Source organism: Microcaecilia unicolor, chromosome 5 (assembly GCF_901765095.1).
Source record: "Microcaecilia unicolor chromosome 5, aMicUni1.1, whole genome shotgun sequence".
In the NCBI taxonomy this organism is placed as follows: Eukaryota; Metazoa; Chordata; class Amphibia; order Gymnophiona; family Siphonopidae; genus Microcaecilia; species Microcaecilia unicolor.
The window spans coordinates 95,312,675-95,332,732 of record NC_044035.1 but is presented as its reverse complement, the minus strand read 5'-3'; the positions used below and the strand labels follow the sequence as shown (position 1 = coordinate 95,332,732).

General features: G+C 44.9%; 1 protein-coding gene across 1 annotated transcript in view; it reads left to right on the top strand.

The window, feature by feature from the left end:
* The window catches only part of ANK3 (ankyrin 3), an 889,892-nt gene that overhangs the window by 866,770 nt on the left and 3,064 nt on the right, over window positions 1–20,058 (top strand). The window contains 1 exon segment of the mRNA XM_030203110.1: window positions 3,817–3,899. Coding sequence (XP_030058970.1) covers window positions 3,817–3,882 — 66 coding nt within the window. The 3' untranslated portion in view covers window positions 3,883–3,899.

Sequence of the window (20,058 nt, the reverse complement as noted above, 5' to 3'; positions counted from 1 at the left end):
CTCCTCTCTCTATACAGCCTAGCAATCTTCTAGCTACGGCCACCCCCTTGTCGCACTGTTTCGTCGCCTTCAGGTCCTCAGATACTATCACCCCAAGATCCCTCTCCCCGTCCGTGCCTATCAGACTCTCCCCGCCTAACACATGCGTCTCCCTTGGATTTCTACTCCCTAAGTGCATCACTTTGCATTTCTTCGCATTGAATTTTAATTGCCAAACGTTAGACCATTCTTCTAGCTTCTTCAGATCTTTTTTCATGTTTTCCACTCCCTCCGGGGTGTCCACTCTGTTGCAAATCTTGGTGTCATCTGCAAAAAGGCAAACTTTACCTTGTAACCCTTTGGCAATGTCACTCACAAATATATTGAACAGAATCGGCCCCAGCACCAATCCCTGAGGCACTCCACTACTCACCTTTCCCTCCTCCGAGCGAACTCCATTCACCACCACCCTCTGGCGTCTGCCTGTCAACCAGTTCCTAATCCAGTTTACCACTTCGGGTCCTATCTTCAGCCCGTCTAGTTTATTTAAGAGCCTCCTGTGGGGAACCGTGTCAAAAGCCTTGCTGAAATCTAAGTAGATTACGTCCATAGCACATCCTTGATTTAATTCTCCTGTCACCCAGTCAAAGAATTCAATGAGATTCGTTTGGCACGATTTCCCTTTGGTGAAACCATGTTGTCTCGGATCTTGCAACTTATTGGCTTCCAGGAAATTCACTATCCTTTCCTTCAGCATGGCTTCCATTACTTTTCCAATAACCGAAGTAAGGCTTACCGGCCTGTAGTTTCCAGCTTCTTCCCTATCACCACTTTTGTGAAGAGGGACCACCTCCGCCGTTCTCCAATCCCTCAAGAAAAAGATCTAGGTTTCATTGTAGACAATACGCTGAAATCTTCTACCCAGTGTGTGGCAGCTGCCAAAAAACTATTATTAGGAAAGGGATGCAAAATAAGGTCAATAATATTATAATGCCTCTGTGATGCGACCTCACCTTGAGTATTGCATTCAGTTCTGGTTGCTGTATCTCAAAAAAGATATAGCGGAATTAGAAAAGGTTCAAAGAAGAGCAACCAAAATGATAAAGGAATGGAACTCCTCCCCTATGTGGAAAGGCTAAAGAGGTTAGGGCTCTTCAACCTGGAAATGAGACGGCTGGGGTGGGGGGGATGGGATAGGATTGAGGTCTATAAAATCCTGAATGGTGTACAACGGGTAGAAATAAATCAATTTTTCACTCTTTCAAAAAGTACAAAGACCAGGGGACACTCAATGAAATTACATGGAAATACCTTTAGAACAAATAGGAGGAAATATTTTTTTACTCAAAGAATAGCTGAGCTGTGTAGCTTGCTGCCGGAGAATGTGGTAACAGTAGTTTGCGTATCTGGGTTTTAAAAAGGTTTGGACAAGTTTCTAGAGGAAAAGTCCATAGTCTGTTATTGAGACAGACATGGGGAAGCCACTGCTTGCCCCGGAATTGGTAGCATGAATGTTGCTACTAATTGGGTTTCTGCCAGGTACTTGTGACCCAGATTGGCCACTGTTGGAAGCAGGATAGGGGGCTAGATGGACCATTGGTCTGACCCAGTATGGCTATTCTTATGTACTTACGTTCTTTGGTTTTCATCATGTGGATAAAAAGCTTCTTGTTCTGAATCGTCACTCAATATGCCAAATTCCAATAAAGTCTTCTACCATTTCTTAAGCTTTAGATTCTATTTGTGCTGGAAGTTTTAGTCCCAATCTGCCTTACGTTCACAGCACCCATTTTACTCCTCTGTGTGCTGGCTGGTTGCAGAGATGCTGATATGACAGAGGGGTCTGTATGCTTTATAGGGGTGGCTCTGTGCTCTATTCTGGGTCCTTATTTGGAATTTTCCATCCTTTCTCTCTTTGTCTTTTTCCCATACTCTCCTCCCCAACCCATGCCGGGCCTTTAGTGCCGTGATCTGTCCAACACCACTCTGTCAGCTGCTGTACCACACTTATAGTTTAAAATCACCCCAGAAAGTCTATACTTTCATTTACAACTAAAATCTACAAGCCTGTATATTGAGAGAAAACAGTTTACAATTCTGAAATTCTTAATTATGGTTAGGTTTCTATAAAGTGTTAACACTTACATACCCCGTCCTTGACGGAATGGATAAAAAATATTTGGAGGGATGAGTTAATAGTTCAGTAACCACACAGAGTTCATGTTTGATTTCTGAGCTCACCCTCTGATCTCTGCAGGGGCAGACTGACCATTTGGGCAACCAGGCAGTGCTCGAGGGCCCAGAGGCTCTGCCTGGTTGCTTGCCACCACCACAGCATATTGCAGCCATCCTTGGTTCTACCTTGAAGGGCCTGGTGGTTTAGTGGCCTCTTCAGGGGCAGGAAAGAATCACACTCTTGCCCGGCTGCTGCCACTACTCTGCATGGCGCCACTCGTGCTAGCGCCGCCGACGTGTTTTAAAAATGGCTGCTGAGACCCATGAGACTTCCGCGGTAGGTCTTGGCAACCATTTTGAAAAACATGGTGGCACCAGCCGGGCACAGTATCAGTAGTGGGTAGAAAAGGATGGGGTTCTTTCCTGCCCACAAAAAAGTCACTAGACCACCAGGCCCTTCAGGGTAGAACGGGGGGGGGGGGGGCAACTTTGGTTCGAGAAGGGGTGGCAGTGCAACGATGGGGCGGTGGACAGTGGCCTGAACTTTACTGCCCAGGGGCCCTGACACTGTCAGTATGCCCCTGGATCTCTGGCTAACTGGGGTGCTGCAGAGGCCATGTTACTGCGCCTGGGAGTGGGGGGGTGGGGGCTAGTTAGTATGTATTGCAAAGCTTAGGATTTCAGTGAGAGCTGCACTTTGTGGTCTCTGATCACTAACTGTGACTATAATAGCTGGAATCTGCTAGTTAAGACAGGGTTTAAAGTGGGCAGGAATCTTATTTTGTAGTGAATGGCACCACAGCCCTAAAAGGATCCACTCCCAGTTGAGCTGAAAGCCCAACTCAACAGCAGGAAGCTGTGTTCTTGAAGAAGAAAAAAAAAAGCATATTTGCTATGAGCAAAAGAAACTGAAAATAAAATGCATAACATGGAATATGTTTAAGTTGTCTGTGATTGACTTAAAGTACAGTATGTTCTGATGCATTGATGTTTTTAATTGCACTCCTCCTCCACAACCTGACAGTCCTCCACACATGTTGTAACAAACATGGCTGGTCTCAGGCAGAGCATGCCTGAATGTTTTATATCTGTCTTTTGTTACATCCCACACACTCCTCAATGCATTCTACAGAAAACTCAAGCAGCATAGGTCTCAGCTGAAATAGTTCTATAATGCTTACAATACAGGGATTTTTTAAATTAGAAATAAGCTTTAAGGGATACAACATTACAATAGCTTCACTCATAGACCAACTGTGTTAAAAGCTAAAACCGTTTTAAATCTGTGCTTTGTCACCTTTCTTCATGTTAATCCTGTGGTGAGGCTTCAGTGATTTTTTTTTTTAATTATTAGTATTACATGCTTTTACTTTAACCAGTAGATACTGCTTTTCAGCTTCACAATACCCTACTAACCTCTTTACTCTTGCTAAATTACAGTTGGAGGCTTGCAGCTGTATTTATGTAGGCAATCTCAGCACCTGTGTTTTCACAACCAAAGCTTAGAGACTGGGGATTTTGTTGTGCTTCTTTTGGAAGAATGTTCATGTTTGATCTTTTCTGCTGTATTCTGTAGGTAGAAGCTTTGCTGGTAGATGCTTGATTGTTATGACCTGTTAAACAACATGGTGATAATTTTGATTTTTTTTTTCTTTAAATCAGGGAGAAGGATACAAAGTTAAGACAAAGAAAGATGTGAGACATGTTGAGAAGAAGAGTTATTCATAACATCCTAACGCCGAAAGGTCAGCCGACTACATTATTTCATCTTTTTAAAAGATTTTAACAGGAAGTCTTTATTGAAACTTATAAACAGAGCACGTATTGTAGCAAACACCTCTCACTTTGTGCCTTCTGATAAAGAAAGTAGAGGCCAACCGAATTTCAGTTCCGGTTTCAGAACCAATACCAGCTGAAACCGAAACTGCTGTGTTCTGCAGCCTCCACTCCCCCTTTCTTTCCCTCCCCCTCCCCTGAACAGAAGAAGCTCACCTATCCCCCCCCCCCCCCCCCAAGTTAAAATGACTGCCAGAACCTTTAGAATCAGTCTCAAAGGTCATGGCAGCCATTTTGAGATTGGAGCCAGCAAGGACAGGAGTGACTGGGAATCGCTCCTGCTGCGGCTAGCCACTACACCACTAACAATACATTAGGCCCAGGGAAATCTACAGGTGGGTGTCACGAAACACCTAGCTTCCCGCCTGGGACTGCCCCGCAGTCACTTGTCTATCCCCAGCACAGCCCAGGTCAACCTGCACCTGCCGTTTCTGCTCTACACTAGCACCCTCCTCCCACCGACTGGATCCCAACCGCCTCTGGGCGAGTCTCCCACTCTCAAATTATCCCTATTGATTCCTAGGTTACTGGGGCCACAAGCCCAGTGGTTCCGCAGTTCCTAGAAAGCACCCACAGCCCAACACAAAAACCACCAGGATTCTTAGTCAGTCCAGATAAGTAGACGAAGTAAACTAAAAAAGGTTTATTGTCATTAAAAATATTGAATAGTGAAGCATAAGAAAAGATGGAACAAAAAACAGCATATAATAACAGGTAACTGAATATGGATCAATTATAAAACTATGTAAACATTTGTTCACTACCTGAATAGTGCTTGGAGAGTACAGTTAATATAGCTGCTTACAGGTTACAGAATATAACTGCTCACAGGGTCTCAGTGAGGCGATCCTTCTCTCTTCCCTTCCTGAGACTGGGGAAAAGCCAGTACATCCTAGATGAATTGAGCTCCTAAGCCAATCAGAGCCCAGAACAACAAGTTTTAAAAGTAGCTGGCCACATCACTGCAGGTTACCTCTTATGTGTGTAAACTAAAGAGGGAACAGTCATTTCTCCGAAGACAAGCAGGCTAATATTCTCACAGATGGGTGACGTCACGTCGGCCCGGAGGACTTTCTAGCAAAGTCTTCATGAAAATTGAAAAAATGTCACTCGCCGCGCGGGCAGATGCACTGCGCATGCGTGCGTCCCTTTTCCCGCCTGCCACGAGGACACATTCCTCAGTTTTTTCTTCTCCATGTCAAGAGGTGCCACGGTGAGATTTTTCTTGTCGTGTTCCTGAGCCCGGAGGTGAAGAATTTCAAGAAAAAGTATCCTTTTTTCTAGTTTCTCTTAGTTCTTTTCGTTTATTAAGTTTTCTTTCTTTTTAGTATAGCGACTGTTCTACTCCCTCGCCCCAAAGACAGCTTTCTCCTCCCGAGAGTTTGTCTTTCTCCTCTTTTGTTCGGGAGATGTCTGAGGCCATCCCCTTCCCTGTGGAAATTGTGGATGAGCCCAGAGCCAAGATGCTTGAGGTTTTGGACTATCCATCTCCACCTACATCTTCTGCCACTGTTCCTTTCCATGAGACACTCAAGGAACTTATGTTGAGGAACTGGGAGAAGCCTTTTTCTTGCCCAACCGTTCCCAAGAAAGTTGAGTCTCAGTACCGGATTCACGGGGAACCCAGTCTCATGCGGGCTCAGTTGTCCCATGATTCAGCGGTGGTGGATTCCGCTCTCAGAAGAGCCAAGAGTTCTAGGAACTTCTCCTCGGCACCCCCGAGGCGGGAGTATAGAACTCTGGACTCTTTTGGGAGAAAGGCGTATCAGGCTGGTCTGCTCGCGGCCAAAATCCAATCATACCAGCTCTACACGAGTATTCATTTACGGAACTCTGTGAGGCAACTTAAGAGTTTGGTAGACGCACTCCCACAGGAGAAAGCCGAACCCTTTCGCCAAGTGGTCAGACAGCAGAAGGCGTGTCGCAAGTTCCTGTCCAGGGGCGTTTTTGACACTTGTGATGTGGTATCTCGCTTTTCTGCCCAAGGTATAGCGATGCGCAGACTCTCATGGCTGCATGCCTCTAACCTGGAGGAACGAACTCAGCAGAAAATAGCAGATATCCCATGCCGGGGGGATCACCTTTTTGGAGAGAAGGTTGAGGAGATGATTGATCATCTCTACCAGCGTGATAACGCTATGGATTCTCTCTCCCGCCGGGCGCCTTCTGCATCCACTTCCACCTCTAGGAAGTTCTTTAAGGGAAAGAGAAGTGCTCCTTACGCTTCTAGGAGCCGTAAGTACACTTCTTATTCCCGTCAGCCGGTTCAGGCTCGACCCCAGCCCGCTCGCTCTCGTCAGCAGCGGGCACCGAAGCAGGCCCCTGCAGCTCCCCAGCAAAAACCAGGGACGGGTTTTTGACTGGCTCCAGCAGAGCATAGCCGACATCAAAGTACCTGTGCCGGACGATCTACCGGTCGGGGGGAGGTTAAAATTTTTTCACCAAAGGTGGCCTCTCTTAACCTCCTATCGGTGGGTTCTTCAAATAGTCCAGTCCGGGTACACTCTCAATCTGATTTCTGAACCTCCAAATTGCCCACCAGGAGCTCAGTCCTTCAGCTCCTACCACAAACAGGTATTTGCAGAGGAACTCTCCGCCCTTCTCAGCGCCAATGCGGTCGAGTCCGTTCCACCAGGGCAAGAAGGGCTGGGATTCTATTCCAGGTACTTCCTTGTGGAAAAGAAAACAGGGGGGATGTGTCCTATCCTAGACCTAAGGACCCTGAACAAATATCTGGTCCGAGAAAAGTTCAGGATGCTTTCCCTGGGCACCCTTCTACCCATGATTCAGGAAAACGATTGGCTATGCTCTCTGGACTTGAAGGACGCTTACACCCACATATCGATACTTCCAGCTCACAGGAAGTATCTTCGATTTCGGCTGGGATCACAGCACTTTCAGTACTGTGTTTTGCCTTTTGGCTTGGCGTCTGCTCCCAGGGTATTTACAAAGTGCCTGGCAGTTGTTGCAGCGTCACTACGCAGACTGGGAGTGCATGTGTTTCCTTACCTGGACGATTGGCTGGTGAAGAACACTTTCCCGCAAGAAACTTTGCAGTCCATGCGGATGACTATTCAGGTGCTAGAGATGCTGGGGTTTGTCATCAATTATCCCAAGTCCCATCTCGTTCCAGCCCAGAAATTGGAATTCATAGGAGCTCTGTTGTGCACAAAGACAGCTTGTGCTTATCTTCCAGGACCCAGAGTGGACAACCTTCTGTCTCTGGCTTCCAGGGTACAAGCGTCTCAGCAGATCACAGCTCGGCAGATGTTGAGACTTCTGGGGCACATGGCCTCCACAGTTCATGTGACACCTATGGCACGTTTACGCATGAGATCTGCTCAATGGACCCTAGCTTCCCAGTGGTTTCAAGCTACAGGGAATCTAGAGGATGTTATCCAGCTGTCCATCAATTTTCACAACTCCCTCAATTGGTGGATCATTCAATCCAATCTGGTCTTGGGACGCCCATTCCAAATTCCTCAGCCACAAAAAGTGCTGACGACGGATGCATCCCTCCTCGGGTGGGGAGCACATGTAGATGGGCTTCACACTCAGGGAGCTTGGTCTCTTCAGGAGAAGCATCTCCAGATCAATCTCCTGGAATTGCGAGCGATTTGGAACGCTCTAAAGGCTTTCAGAGATCGGCTATCCAACAAAATTGTTCTCATTCAGACAGACAATCAGGTTGCAATGTATTACACCAACAAGCAAGGGGGTACCGGATCTCGCCCTCTGTGTCAGGAGGCCGTGCAGATGTGGCTATGGGCCTGCCAACACGGGATGTTTCTCCAAGCCACTTATCTAGCCGGTGTAAACAACAGTCTGGCCGACAGGTTGAGCAGGATTATGCAGCCTCACGAGTGGTCCTTGAACATGACTATTGCCAAAAAGATTTTTCGAGTCTGGGGCACTCCATCGATAGATCTTTTTGCTTCCCAGGACACTCACATGGTTCCTCAATTCTGTTCCAGACTTCAGGCCCACGGCAGGCTAGCATCAGATGCCTTCCTCCTTTATTGGGGGACAGGACTCCTGTATGCGTATCCTCCCATCCCCTTAGTGGGGAAGACTTTACTGAAACTCAGGCAAGACCAGGGAACCATGATTCTGATAGCGCCCTTTTGGCCCCGTCAGATTTGGTTCCCCCTTCTTCTGGAACTATTTTCAGAAGAGCCATGGAGATTGGACTGTTTTCCGACCCTCATTACCCAGAACGAGGGGGCACTTCTGCATCCCAACCTCCAGTCTCTGGTTCTCACAGCCTGGATGTTGCGAGCGTAGAGGTTGCCTCTTTTGGTCTCCCTGAGGATGTCTCCAGAGTCCTGTTTGCTTCCAGGAAAGATTCCACACATAGGTGTTATTCTTTTAAATGGAAGAGGTTTGCCGTCTGGTGTGACAGCAAGGCCCTAGATCCTTTTTCTTGTCCTGCACAGACCTTGCTTGAGTACCTTCTACACTTATCTGAGTCCGGTCTTAAAACCAACTCGGTCAAGGTTCATCTTAGCGCAATCAGTGCTTATCATCATGACAAGGTAGTTCTCCGCACGCACCCAAGGTTTTTACCGAAGGTGGTGTCGGAGTTCCATCTGAACCAGTCGATCGTCTTGCCAACATTTTTTCCCCCTCCTCACATGAGTCCGGGCGAAAGCAAGTTGCACACTTTGGACTGTAAAAGAGCACTGGCCTGTTACGTGGAGTGGACACGCCCCTTCAGACAGTCCGCCCAGTTGTTTATTTCTTTTAATCCCAATAAGACGGGAGTTGCTGTCGGAAAGCGCACCATTTCTAATTGGTTAGCAGATTGCATTTCCTTCTCTTACGCCCAGGCTGGGCTGACTTTGGACGGTCAGGTCACGGCTCATAATGTTAGAGCCATGGCTGCGTCACTGGCTCATCTAAAGTCAGCCACCATTGAAGAGATTTGCAAGGCTGCGACGTGGTCTTCAATCCACACATTTACATCTCATTACTGCCTTCAGAAGCATAGCCGACGCGACAGTCAGTTTGGGCAGTCGGTGCTGCAGAGTCTGTTTGGGGTTTAGAATCCAACTCCACCCCCCTAGGCCCATTTTTATTCTGTTCCAGGCTGCACTCTCAGTTAGTTGTGTGTTGTTTCAGGTCAATTTCAGTTATGTCCTCGCCGTTGCGAGGCCCAATTGACCACTTTTTGTTATGTTGAGTGAGCCTGGGGGCTAGGGATACCCATCTGTGAGAATATTAGCCTGCTTGTCTTCGGAGAAAGGGTAGTTACTTACCTGTAACAGGTGTTCTCCGAGGACAGCAGGCTATATATTCTCACAACCCTCCCAACTCCCCTTTGGAGTTGTATTCCTATATTCTTTTGAATTTAACTGAGGAATGTGTCCTTGCGGCCGGCAGGAAAAGGGACGCACGCATGCGCAGTGCATCCGCCCGTGCGGCGAGTGACATTTTTCAATTTTCATGAAGACTTTGCTAGAAAGTCCTCCGGGCCGACGTGACGTCACCCATCTGTGAGAATATATAGCCTGCTGTCCTCGGAGAACACCTGTTATAGGTAAGTAACTACCCTTTCTCTGTAACATTTTTAACATAAACATACACCACTTGCTGGCCAAACTAGAGAAATACCCTTCAAGAAATAATTCCGTTTACAAGCTTAAAACCCACTGTTTTGTCACAGTGGGTCAAGAAGGGGGGCTCCTTCTGTTCGGGGGAGGAGAGAGGCTTCTGTTCCAGGGTTGGGGAACTGGATGCTCTTAGCGTTCATGACCCAGGCTAGGACAGGGAGGGGCAAATTTTGGTTTCAGCCAAAACACAGCAGCAAATTTTGATTACAGATTCAGTTTCAGACAAAACCGAAAAACCTGATTTTGGTCGGCCTCTAAAGGAAGGACATAATAACAGCAAACCAGAGGTTTTACCAAGACTCGGGCTGTGGAAACCCCTACTGTTGCTGGAGTTTAAATTAAGTTATTCACTGCTGTTGCTGAAAATTATCTCCCATGTATATTGAATAAACTACCTTATTGATCAAATAATTAAAGCATTTAACCAGATGCTGAAAGTGTTGTGTCAGTTGGTAAAAAAGCTGAGATGCACCATTCTGGTTTGCATCAGCTTCTGGTTTCTTTCTTAGACGTTTCTCCCATAGTGTCTGTTACAGCTCTGACATAATCCTCTAGTGGCTGACAGACAGTGGCGTTCCTTGGTCGGCTGCTATCCGGGGTGGATCACAGCTGCGCACCCCCCCCCCCAGGTGCAGCACAAACCCCCCCCTGGCATAGCGTCATCATCCCCCGGCGCATGACCTCCAAGCCTCCACCCCCCAGTGCATTCTTCCTACCTGCTGGGAGCAGCCGCATGGCTGTCGGCTCTGCTGGTTCTGCCCCAAAACAGGAAGTAGCAGAGGGAGAAGGAACCAGCGGGGCCGATAGCCGCGTGGCTGCTCCCTGCACCCCTCCTGCTGCATGTACCCAGGGTGGACCTCACCCATCGCCCCTCCCTCGGTACGCCACTGCTGACAGACCCTCTGCCTTCGGCAATAGTATATTTGCAATGGTATATAATACAAGGAATGAGTAATCCAGTATCTCATTTGAATTCTTTATTGGCATCCCAGATTCTTGTTGTAACCCGATCATTAGCTGCCACTGACAGATGGTTGCCAAGTGTTCTCTGCAACTTTCACTGATGTGAGTTAAGAAGTGATTTAGGTTGAAAAAACGTCACAAAGCCCCTACCACCTTGCTCTTCTACCAAATCTGTATTTGCATTACAAAGTTTTCTTTTCTTCTAAGCATTACACTAGTTTCTTCTAACTCAGGGGTGCCCAACATGCAGCTTGAGGCCAAATGCAGTACACCTGACCTTTTTGTTACCTAATTTGTTAGCACACATGATTTTTGAAGCATTGCAGAACTATTTGGTGGGAGGTGAAGGCACAGAGATTTATACATTTTGATGAGTTTAAATCATGTTATAACAGGCTAAAATATTCATGTGGTTTGCACACACATGGATTTCTGATCATGCAGTCCACTGTTGAAAAGCTTGGATGCCCCTGTCCTAACTGTTAAGCCTTTTATAGTATAAAGTCTTCAGTTTTATTATGTTTGGTGCCTTGTAAAAGTCTTCACACTCTTTTATATATTATTCATATTCTGCTGTTTAAAAATAAAAATGCAATTTAAAATGCATTATAACCGGGGGGGGGGGGGGGGGGGGGGTACTAATGAGTATCAGTAGCATAGCCAGAATGCCAATTTTGGGTGGAGCCCAAAGTAGGTGAGCACAACATTTTCTTATTACCCCCACTCCATCCCCCTGCCACTTACAACTCAAAATATAAATACCGTAGCTGGCTAGGATTCTCAGTCCCCACCAGCTGAAGACTTCTTCCCCCTGCAGCCAGAACTACCAAGCTCGGCAATTGGCAGCAATGTTTCTGAATTGCTAGCACCCCACACATGTTAAGTTTTCACAGATATACTGCATAGGGATATTGTCAACAGCTACCAAGCTTGGTAGGAGTTCTGACTGCCGGAGAAAGAGATCTTCAGCTGGCAAGGGGATCTCAATGGCTGGCTTGGGTATTCCCACCAAACACAGCCAGGGTTCAGTGCCTCTGGCTGGCCCTGAGCCTACAGTGGGGCCCACCAGCGGCTATTCCATAAGCACATCAGCCTAAGTGAAGAGCTTTCAAGAGAATTCACAATATTATTACCCCTTCATCATGTTTCCTTCATCAGTTGCATTTCTGAGCCCAGCCATCATCATCCAAAGATGTCCACAGCCAACAGCCTAACAATTAAATGGCTCCAAGCCTGGTTCAGGGAGTTATAAGGCAAAAACCTGAACCTCTGACTCTGATCAAGATGATGTAAGCATTGAGAGGATGACCACATACTTGCTGCTATTATGCCAGAGCTCAAGAAGGAGACGGATATGCTTCATGAAAATAAAATCACCAACATGGAGCTCAAAGCAGAGGTGTTATCAATAAAGGAGCAATTCATTGAATTGCACCAGCAGCTGAGTGAAATCAGTCAGTGTATCACTGAACTAGAGGAAGAGGTCGCCCTAACACAACGCAGATTCAAGAAGGTAACACTCCTAGAGTTGGCCTTAGAGGATTTATGTAATCGCTGCAGATTTTGAAACAGAGCAAGGCCTTCAGGTACCTGCACAAGTCATACATGGAAAGTACTCTGGGCCATTTGCAGTCAAAATACTGTGCTGTTATGCTCCAGGCTGTGTATTTCAAGGTCCCTATCCAGTACCAAGGCAAAAAGACTTTAATTTTCCCAGACTTCAACAAGGCAACAGTAATGCACAGGAAGTTGAAGAAGCTTGATTCCCAAGTTGGGCTTTGCTATCCCACTCAAATGAGGGTAACACTTCATAACAAGTACATAAGTAATGCCACCCTGGGAAAAGACCAAGGGTCCATCGAGCCCAGCATCCTGTCCACGACAGTGGCCAATCCAGGCCAAGGGCACCTGGTGAGCTTCCCAAACGTACAAACATTCTATACGTGTTATTCCTGGAATTGTGGATTTTTCCCCAAGTCCATTTAGTAGTGGTTTATGGACTTGTCCTTTAGGAAACCGTCTAACCCCTTTTTAAACTCTGCTAAGCTAACCGCCTTCACCACTTTCTCCGGCAACGAATTCCAGAGTTTAATTATGCTTTGGGTGAAGAAACATTTTCTCTGATTTGTTTTAAATTTACTACATTGTAGTTTCATCGCATGCCCCCTAGTCCTAGTATTTTTGGAAAGTGTGAACAGACGCTTCACATCCACCTGTTCCACTCCAGTCATTATTTTATATACCACTGTCATGTCTCCCCTCAGCCGTCTCTTCTCCAAGCTGAAAAGCCCAAGCCTCCTTAGTCTTTCTTCATAGGGAAGTCGTCCCATCCCCGCTATCATTTTAGTTGCCCTTCGCTGCACATTTGATGACCTAGACGGTTTGTTAACTTTCTTTCAAGAAGAGTTAGATAATTAAATGGAGATTCAGTGAGCCTATGAGATAGTGCTGTTATGGACATTCTTCCTGGACTAAGTAACTATCTGAAGAATGGTTCTATGCAAGCTTCACATCCCTGGGAGTTTGTTTCAGCCCCATAGGCTGCAGTGATTTCCTGGAAGAGACTATGCTAGTAGAAGGATGAGGGGAAAGTGGAAGGACTGAAATGCTGTGAGGATGGTTGAACGAATATGTGATATATGTGGTATTGTTTTATTGGGTAGGGGTTTTGGGTTTTTGGGGGGGTTTTTTTGGGGGGGGGGGCTGTATTGTCAGTGAGGGATACAATGTTTGGTTTTGAGTAAGTGTAGTGGATCCTCTTTCTTTGGAGTGGAGGAGTGGCCTAATGGTTAGTGCAGCAGGATGTGGACCTGGGGAACCAGGTTTGATTCCCACTGCGGCCTAACAGTTGGCAGTGGGTTAAGATCCTGGGGAACCAGGTTTAATTCTCTGTTCAGTTCTGTGTGACCCTAGGCAAGTCACTTAGCCCTGCATTGCCCCAGGTGCAATATATTTAAATTGTGAGCTCATCTGGGACAGTGCAAGTACCTGAATAATTATATACTTAAACCTCCTTGATTTGTGCTTCAATAGAAGGCAGTATATCAAAAATTGATAGACTTAGACTTACTGCTATCAAGAGAGCTCTGCAGTTCTTTCTAAGCAAAGGGTGGGGAGGGGGGTGGTGTTTCAACTTTTTTACCTTCTGTCATAGATCTTGAATTTTGGTATTGGTGCAGGGACTGGTTTTCCTGATACGGAGACCTATGAAAACAGTGACAGGATCAAATGACTGTAGTGCTTCTTCTCACACTCACCTGAGTTCTTTGTTCAGGAGTATAAATGTTCAGTTTATGCTAAATAGGAAAAATTAGATATTCTTTTTCTTCAGGAAATACATTCACATTACAGGGACTCTTATAAGGTACACAATGGATGGAAGGGAGAAACTGCTTTCCCCCCAGTCGTTAAGAAAAAGAATGGAGTGGCTCCATTTATAAGTGCTGCTTCGTCTCTTCAAATGCAGTCTCAACAATCTGATGCAGCAGGTAGACGAGTAAGCTTAGATATGACAAGACAGGGCCAAACAGTGGGGCACTTTTACTAAGCCGCGGTAAAAAGTGGCCTGTGGTAATGCGAGCACGTCTTTTGGGTGCACGCTGGGCCATTTTTTACTGTGCCTAGGAAAAAGGGCCTTTTTTAAGGAGCCGGAAGATGGACGTGTGCTAAAATTTAAACCCGCGCGTGTCCATTTTCAGCCTGAAACCTTACCACCACCCATTGACCTAGCGGTACGGTCTCACGTTCTACCTGCGCGGTAAGCATGCAGCGTGCGCCAACTGATGTTTACTGCCACAAGATTTGGTGTGCACTGAATTCAGAATTACCACCCGGCTCACATACTAGCCGGGCAGTAGTGCCGATTTGGCACGTGCTGTACGCGTGTAGGCCCTCCCGCACCTTTATAAAAGGGCTCAAGTATTTGTAATTAATCTTTATGCCTTCACTGCCAATTTCCCCAAATGTTTTAAGGACATTGCAGCTCTGGTCACTTGGGACTATCAGCTGCAATGCAAGATCCTATATACATAAACATGGCACTTTCTTCAGTCCGGCTTATATGAGGAGATAATTGCACCCTACTAACAGAATTTACTAGTTCAAACAGTTCAAACTCCTCTTATAGACATATAAATGCATTCACTCTGCAGCTTCTCAGTACCTCTCCACTCTCATCTCTCCCTACACTTCTCCCCGGGATTTCCATTCACTGGGTAAATCTCTCTTATCTGCACCCTTCTCCTCCACCGCTAACTCCAGATTCCGTTCCTTTTATGTTGCTGCATCATATGCCTGGAATTGACTTCCTGAGCCGGTACGTCAAGCTCCATCTCTGGCCGACTTCAAATCTAAGCTAAAAGCCCACCTTTTTGATGCTGCTTTTAACTCCTAACCCTTATTCACTTGTTCAGAACCCTTATTTTATCCTCCTCACTTTAATATTCCCTTATCTCTTGTTTGTCCTGTTTGTCTGTCCTAATTAGATAAAGACCCAGAGCAAGTTCAGAATTACCAGCTAGTCTCATTGATAAACATTGAAGTAAAAATGTATGTAAAACTTTTAGCTACGCATTGGAAAAGGTGCTAGGAACTCTTACTCATGCTGACCAATCTGACTTTATGTAGTATACATTATCTTCACAAAACACAAAGGTTTTTAGTATTATAATCCATCTTGCAAAGAATGCCAGTGTCCGAGTGGTCACCATCTGCTTGGATGCCGAAAAGACCTTCAGTCAGGTTTAGAAGCAGTGCCTCTGAGTTTTTGCAGTGGTTTAGTATAGGGCCTATCTTCATTGATATCAGTAAGGCCTTGTATGTGATATCCACAACATGGATTTATATTAATGACTAGTAAAAAAGGCCCGTTTCTGGAACGAATGAAACGGGCGCTAGCAAGGTTTTCCTGGGAGTGTGTATGTTTGAGAGAGAGAGCCAGAGTGAATGTGCGGGTGTGTGACAGAGTGAGACTGTCTGTGTGACAGTGTGTGTGTGAGAATGAGAGTGTGTGACAGGGCCCCCTCCCCTGTTCCTAATGCCCCTCACCCCGTTCCCTCCCCTCCTTTTCCTCCTCCTTCCCACACTTTGGGTTCCTTAAGGCTTTCAAAAGTCTATGTACCCCTGTGGCCCTAACGCCCAGTATCCGGATACCCCACCGCTTTCCTCCTCACCCCTCTCCCAAGATGTAATACTTTCACGTCCTTCATTTAAAAAAAAAAAAAAGTGTCCTATCTATCATGTGTACAAATGCCCGGCATTCAGATTGTGTTCCTCTCGTAAATTTTCATTTCTTTCATTCATTCAGAACTTGCCCCCCCCCCCCCCCCCCCCCCCCCCCGAACACTTTTGGTTCCTTCAGTCTTTTAAAACTCTCCTATGCACCCTGTGTGCTAATGGCCAGCATTGAGATTGTTTTCCTGTCCCAAATTTGCATGTCTTTCAGTCATTCACAACTCCCCCCCCCCCTTCTCCAGTTTAACACTTTTGTTTCCTTCAGTCTTTTAAAACTCTCCTATCTACCCTGTGTCCTAATGGCCAGCATTCAGATTGTTTTCCTTTCCCAAATGTTCATGTCTTTCAGTTGTTCAGAACTCCCCCCCTCCCCCATTTAACAACTTCGGTTCCTTCAGTCTTTTAAAACTCTCCTATCAACCCTGTGTCCTAATGGCCAGCACTCAGAATGTTTTGCTTTGCCAAATTGTCTGTCACTGATGTCACTGACGTCAGTGCGTGCCTGCCTAGCAGACCACTTCCGGCAGGCACGGTCCCAGGCACATCCTGTTGGAGGTGAGAATTATTATATAGGATCTGCTGTCCCAGAAGTTCACCTTACAACAGGGAGCTAGAAAGGGCTGTCCTCTCTAACCCTTAGGATTGAAGAAAATTTGTGAATATGAGCTAGGCATGGAAGTGTCTCTCAAGGATTGAACATGGTTCTGGAATAAATCATTAAGAGTATCACTCAGCAGAACTTACCTGCTCTATGAACTTTCTGGTTCATAGAGTAGGTTAGACCCCTTATAAAGTGGCTAAAATCACCCAGTGCTAGGGAGGGTATACTGATCACATACACAGCACATAGGGACTCTGAGGCACATGCCTGTCCCAGTATTCAATTTTTTTTGAGTAATGCTTTGGCAAAAAATAAGTTCTTTTATATATCCAGCAACCCTTCCAACTTAAGCATGCTATCAATGAATTGAGAACACCGGGGCATAGGTTGTCTGAATCAAATGCAAGTCCCTATTAAATTAATTCTTACCCACTGGAAAGTCAACTCACAACTTGATGTGATATTGTGGTGGAAGTTAGTATGTGTTACGTCTATGTGTGAGAAAGCTGCTGTAGAACGTGGAGTGATGAGACTGCTAGAAGTATGGAAAGTGCTAGAACATATGTTGCAGTATAATGTTGTCACTATATTCTAGCAATTGTGTCCCTGCACCAGTCCGCTGTAAATCAGTTTGCATTGTGTTCTCTTGTAGTGTTTTATATGCAAAGCAAAAATGTCATTGTATTTGTTACATTAATAAAATTTGTGGAACTCAAAATGCATGACAACAGGAGCTTGTTTCACTGATCTATGCAGCACATTCTACCTACACTTTCAACATTAAACCATAATTACAGAAATAATTCAAAAGTAATTTGAGAATTAAAAAAAAACAAAACAAAAGCCTTATTGAATAAGTTTTCATGCTCCTTCATTCAGAACATAGTGAACACTGCTTTTCAACAATAACAGCTACCAAATTTGCAAAAACAGGATGGTGCAGTTATCGTCCATTCTTCATGGGAGGATCTCAAGGATTGCTCACATACAGAGACAAGTAGTGGTTTTCCCAAAGTCTATACAGCTAAAAAAGGTTTATGGATTTTTCCTCCAGAAACTTGTGTAACTCCTTTCTAAACCCAGCTGTGCTAAATGCTTTGACCTACATCTTCTGATAAATTCCACAGTTTTAATTGTTCCACCTTGATGTTCATATGGAACGCAGTATATCACATTTAATAATAATAAGCCATACACTGAGTGAAAAATTACTTTTCAATTTCATTGTGTAGTCTGGTGAATCATGTAATTTAAGCAATTTGTTGGTTGATAAAATCTGTAGTAAATTCATTGTAGAATTCAGTGAAATGCATCTTTCAAGTTTCAGGCGATTTTATATAGGACATGCTTTATATACTTTTTTTTTTTTTTTTTTGCTGGTCTGCAAAAATTCACCAGTTTCAGATTTCATTTTTTGCTTCTCCAAAGTACTACTCTTATACAGGTATTGCTGTGTCTCCACCCAGTGTGGGTTTCTATGCAAGAGGCAGGGTCTATGGGAATTAAGTTCTTCCAGTGTCAACACTGTTGGGCAGAATGGAGCCCTGTAATGTGTGGAGGGAGGGAAATTATTAGGGGTATAAAAAGACAACATTTTTGTGTTGTATTTTTCATTTATTTCTCATTCTCTCTTTTTTTTTTTTCGCTCTGTTATGCTTTAGTGCATGCTGTGTAGTTTAAGCACGAAAAAAGAAGCAAAACTTAAACCCTAAAAAGAATCAGAAGTTTGGCTGAAGGGAAGAGATATGAATCAATTTAGACTGAAGATCCTGTGGGAAGAGGGGTATTGGGATTGGAGGTCGGGGTGGGGTGTGAGGCAGGACCTTTGCCATTCTGGACATAGGCTACTAGGCTACTTTGTAAATCCAAGCCTAATCACAATTTATTTCTTATGAAACTTTTTTCAGAATCCTAGGAACAACAATTTAGCAAGTTTGGTACATATAGGCGATTATTTTATTTATTTATTTATTTATTTGTTACATTTGTATCCCACATTTTCCCACCTATTTGTAGGCTCAATGTGGCTTACATAGAACCGGAGAGGCCTTTCCAGGCTCTGGTGTGAACAAATACAGGGTGATGTTTTGGATGTCTGAAAACTGGCATTGTAGAAGGAGAAGGGACATCCATATCCAAAAAGATGGACTTCTGTATAAACCTGGTAATTAGAACCCTGATTATGGAAAAGATAACCAAATACCTTGCCAAAGTACCTTGCCAAATATATTGGTGAGGTAACTTCTTTCGCTATATTTTGAGGCTGCATCTGATTCAAAATGCTGAAAAATTGCGCATGTCACCTCCCGTTTCTCAGCAGTAGATTGCTGCAATATAGGCTACAGATGAAGCCATGCTAGGCGAAACGGACGGCTCCATAGAGCCCGGGAGATATAGTCAGCTAGTGAAAAATAAGTTTTTCACTCATCTCATTGAAATATTAAGAGATTCTGATAAGCTCAAATGTAGTGAATAGGTTTTAAATGTTATAACAGTGTACAATAAAAGCAGTTAAAAATAAAAATAAGGTGAAGGTTCTAAGAACATTTGGAGGGCTTTTATAACCAATGATGGTGGTATGATTGTGAGGTTCTTCCATGCGTTCCTTATTGGAAGTATGAGAGCCACTGTGGTCTTTTCCTTCCATTGAAATGTGCTTAAGAAAATTTTGTTATTTGGTTATCTTTTTCATAATCAGGATTCTAATTTGAGATTTGTATTGACGCTTTGACTTAGTCTCTATAAGTCCAGTAGATGTGGAGGGGCATAATTGTTATGGTATAAGCCAATCATCAGAATTAAATGTGTAGCATGATGTTGTGTTGGATCAGATACATATATATACACCAATATATTTGTGCAGCTTTTAAAAATACACTGCAGCAGAACTGGCTTTCATTCCAAAAGCCCTCTTCCCTCTCCCTTTGGGGAATATTTAAAAGACAATGGTACTGCTGCAGTTGCAGGGACCTCACCTTGCCTTTTCTCATTCCTTAAACAAAAGACTTAAGACTGCTTTAAAGTTTTAAATTGACTCTATTCCTCTGATCAACACAACAAAGATTGGACCTAACCAGTAGAGGCAAGGAGACAAGCAGGTGGGAAAGGTGTGAAATCCAACTTAAAGACAAAGGGCACCTGCTGGCTGCCCCAGACAAATCTTATCTATCACAGAGAATCAAGCAGGAAGCCCTGTACATCAAAAGACCATTTGCCAGCAAAATCCAGACAGCAAGTCTCGTGATGTCATAAGACATGAGACCAAGACTCAGGGGTCGTGTGCAAACATGAGACCAGGACTCAGGGGTCGTGTAACATAATCAAACGGGGCGCCCAAGTTGTCATGAGCGTGTCCTCGCAGGACAGCCCCGTAAAGGGGCGGGGCAACCCGTATTATCGAAACAAGATGGGCGTCCAGCTTTCATTTTGATAATATGGTCGGGGACGCTCAAATCTCCATATTTAGGTCAACCTTAGAGATGGTCGTCCTTAGGTCGTTTTTGAGATGGCCGTCCCCAGTTTTTGGTGATAATGGAAACCGAGGACGCCCATCTCAAAAACGACCAAATCCAAGCTATTTGGTCAGGGGAAGGGCCAGCATTCATAGTGCACTGGTCCCACTCACATGCCAGGACACCAGCCGGGTACCCTAGGGGGCAC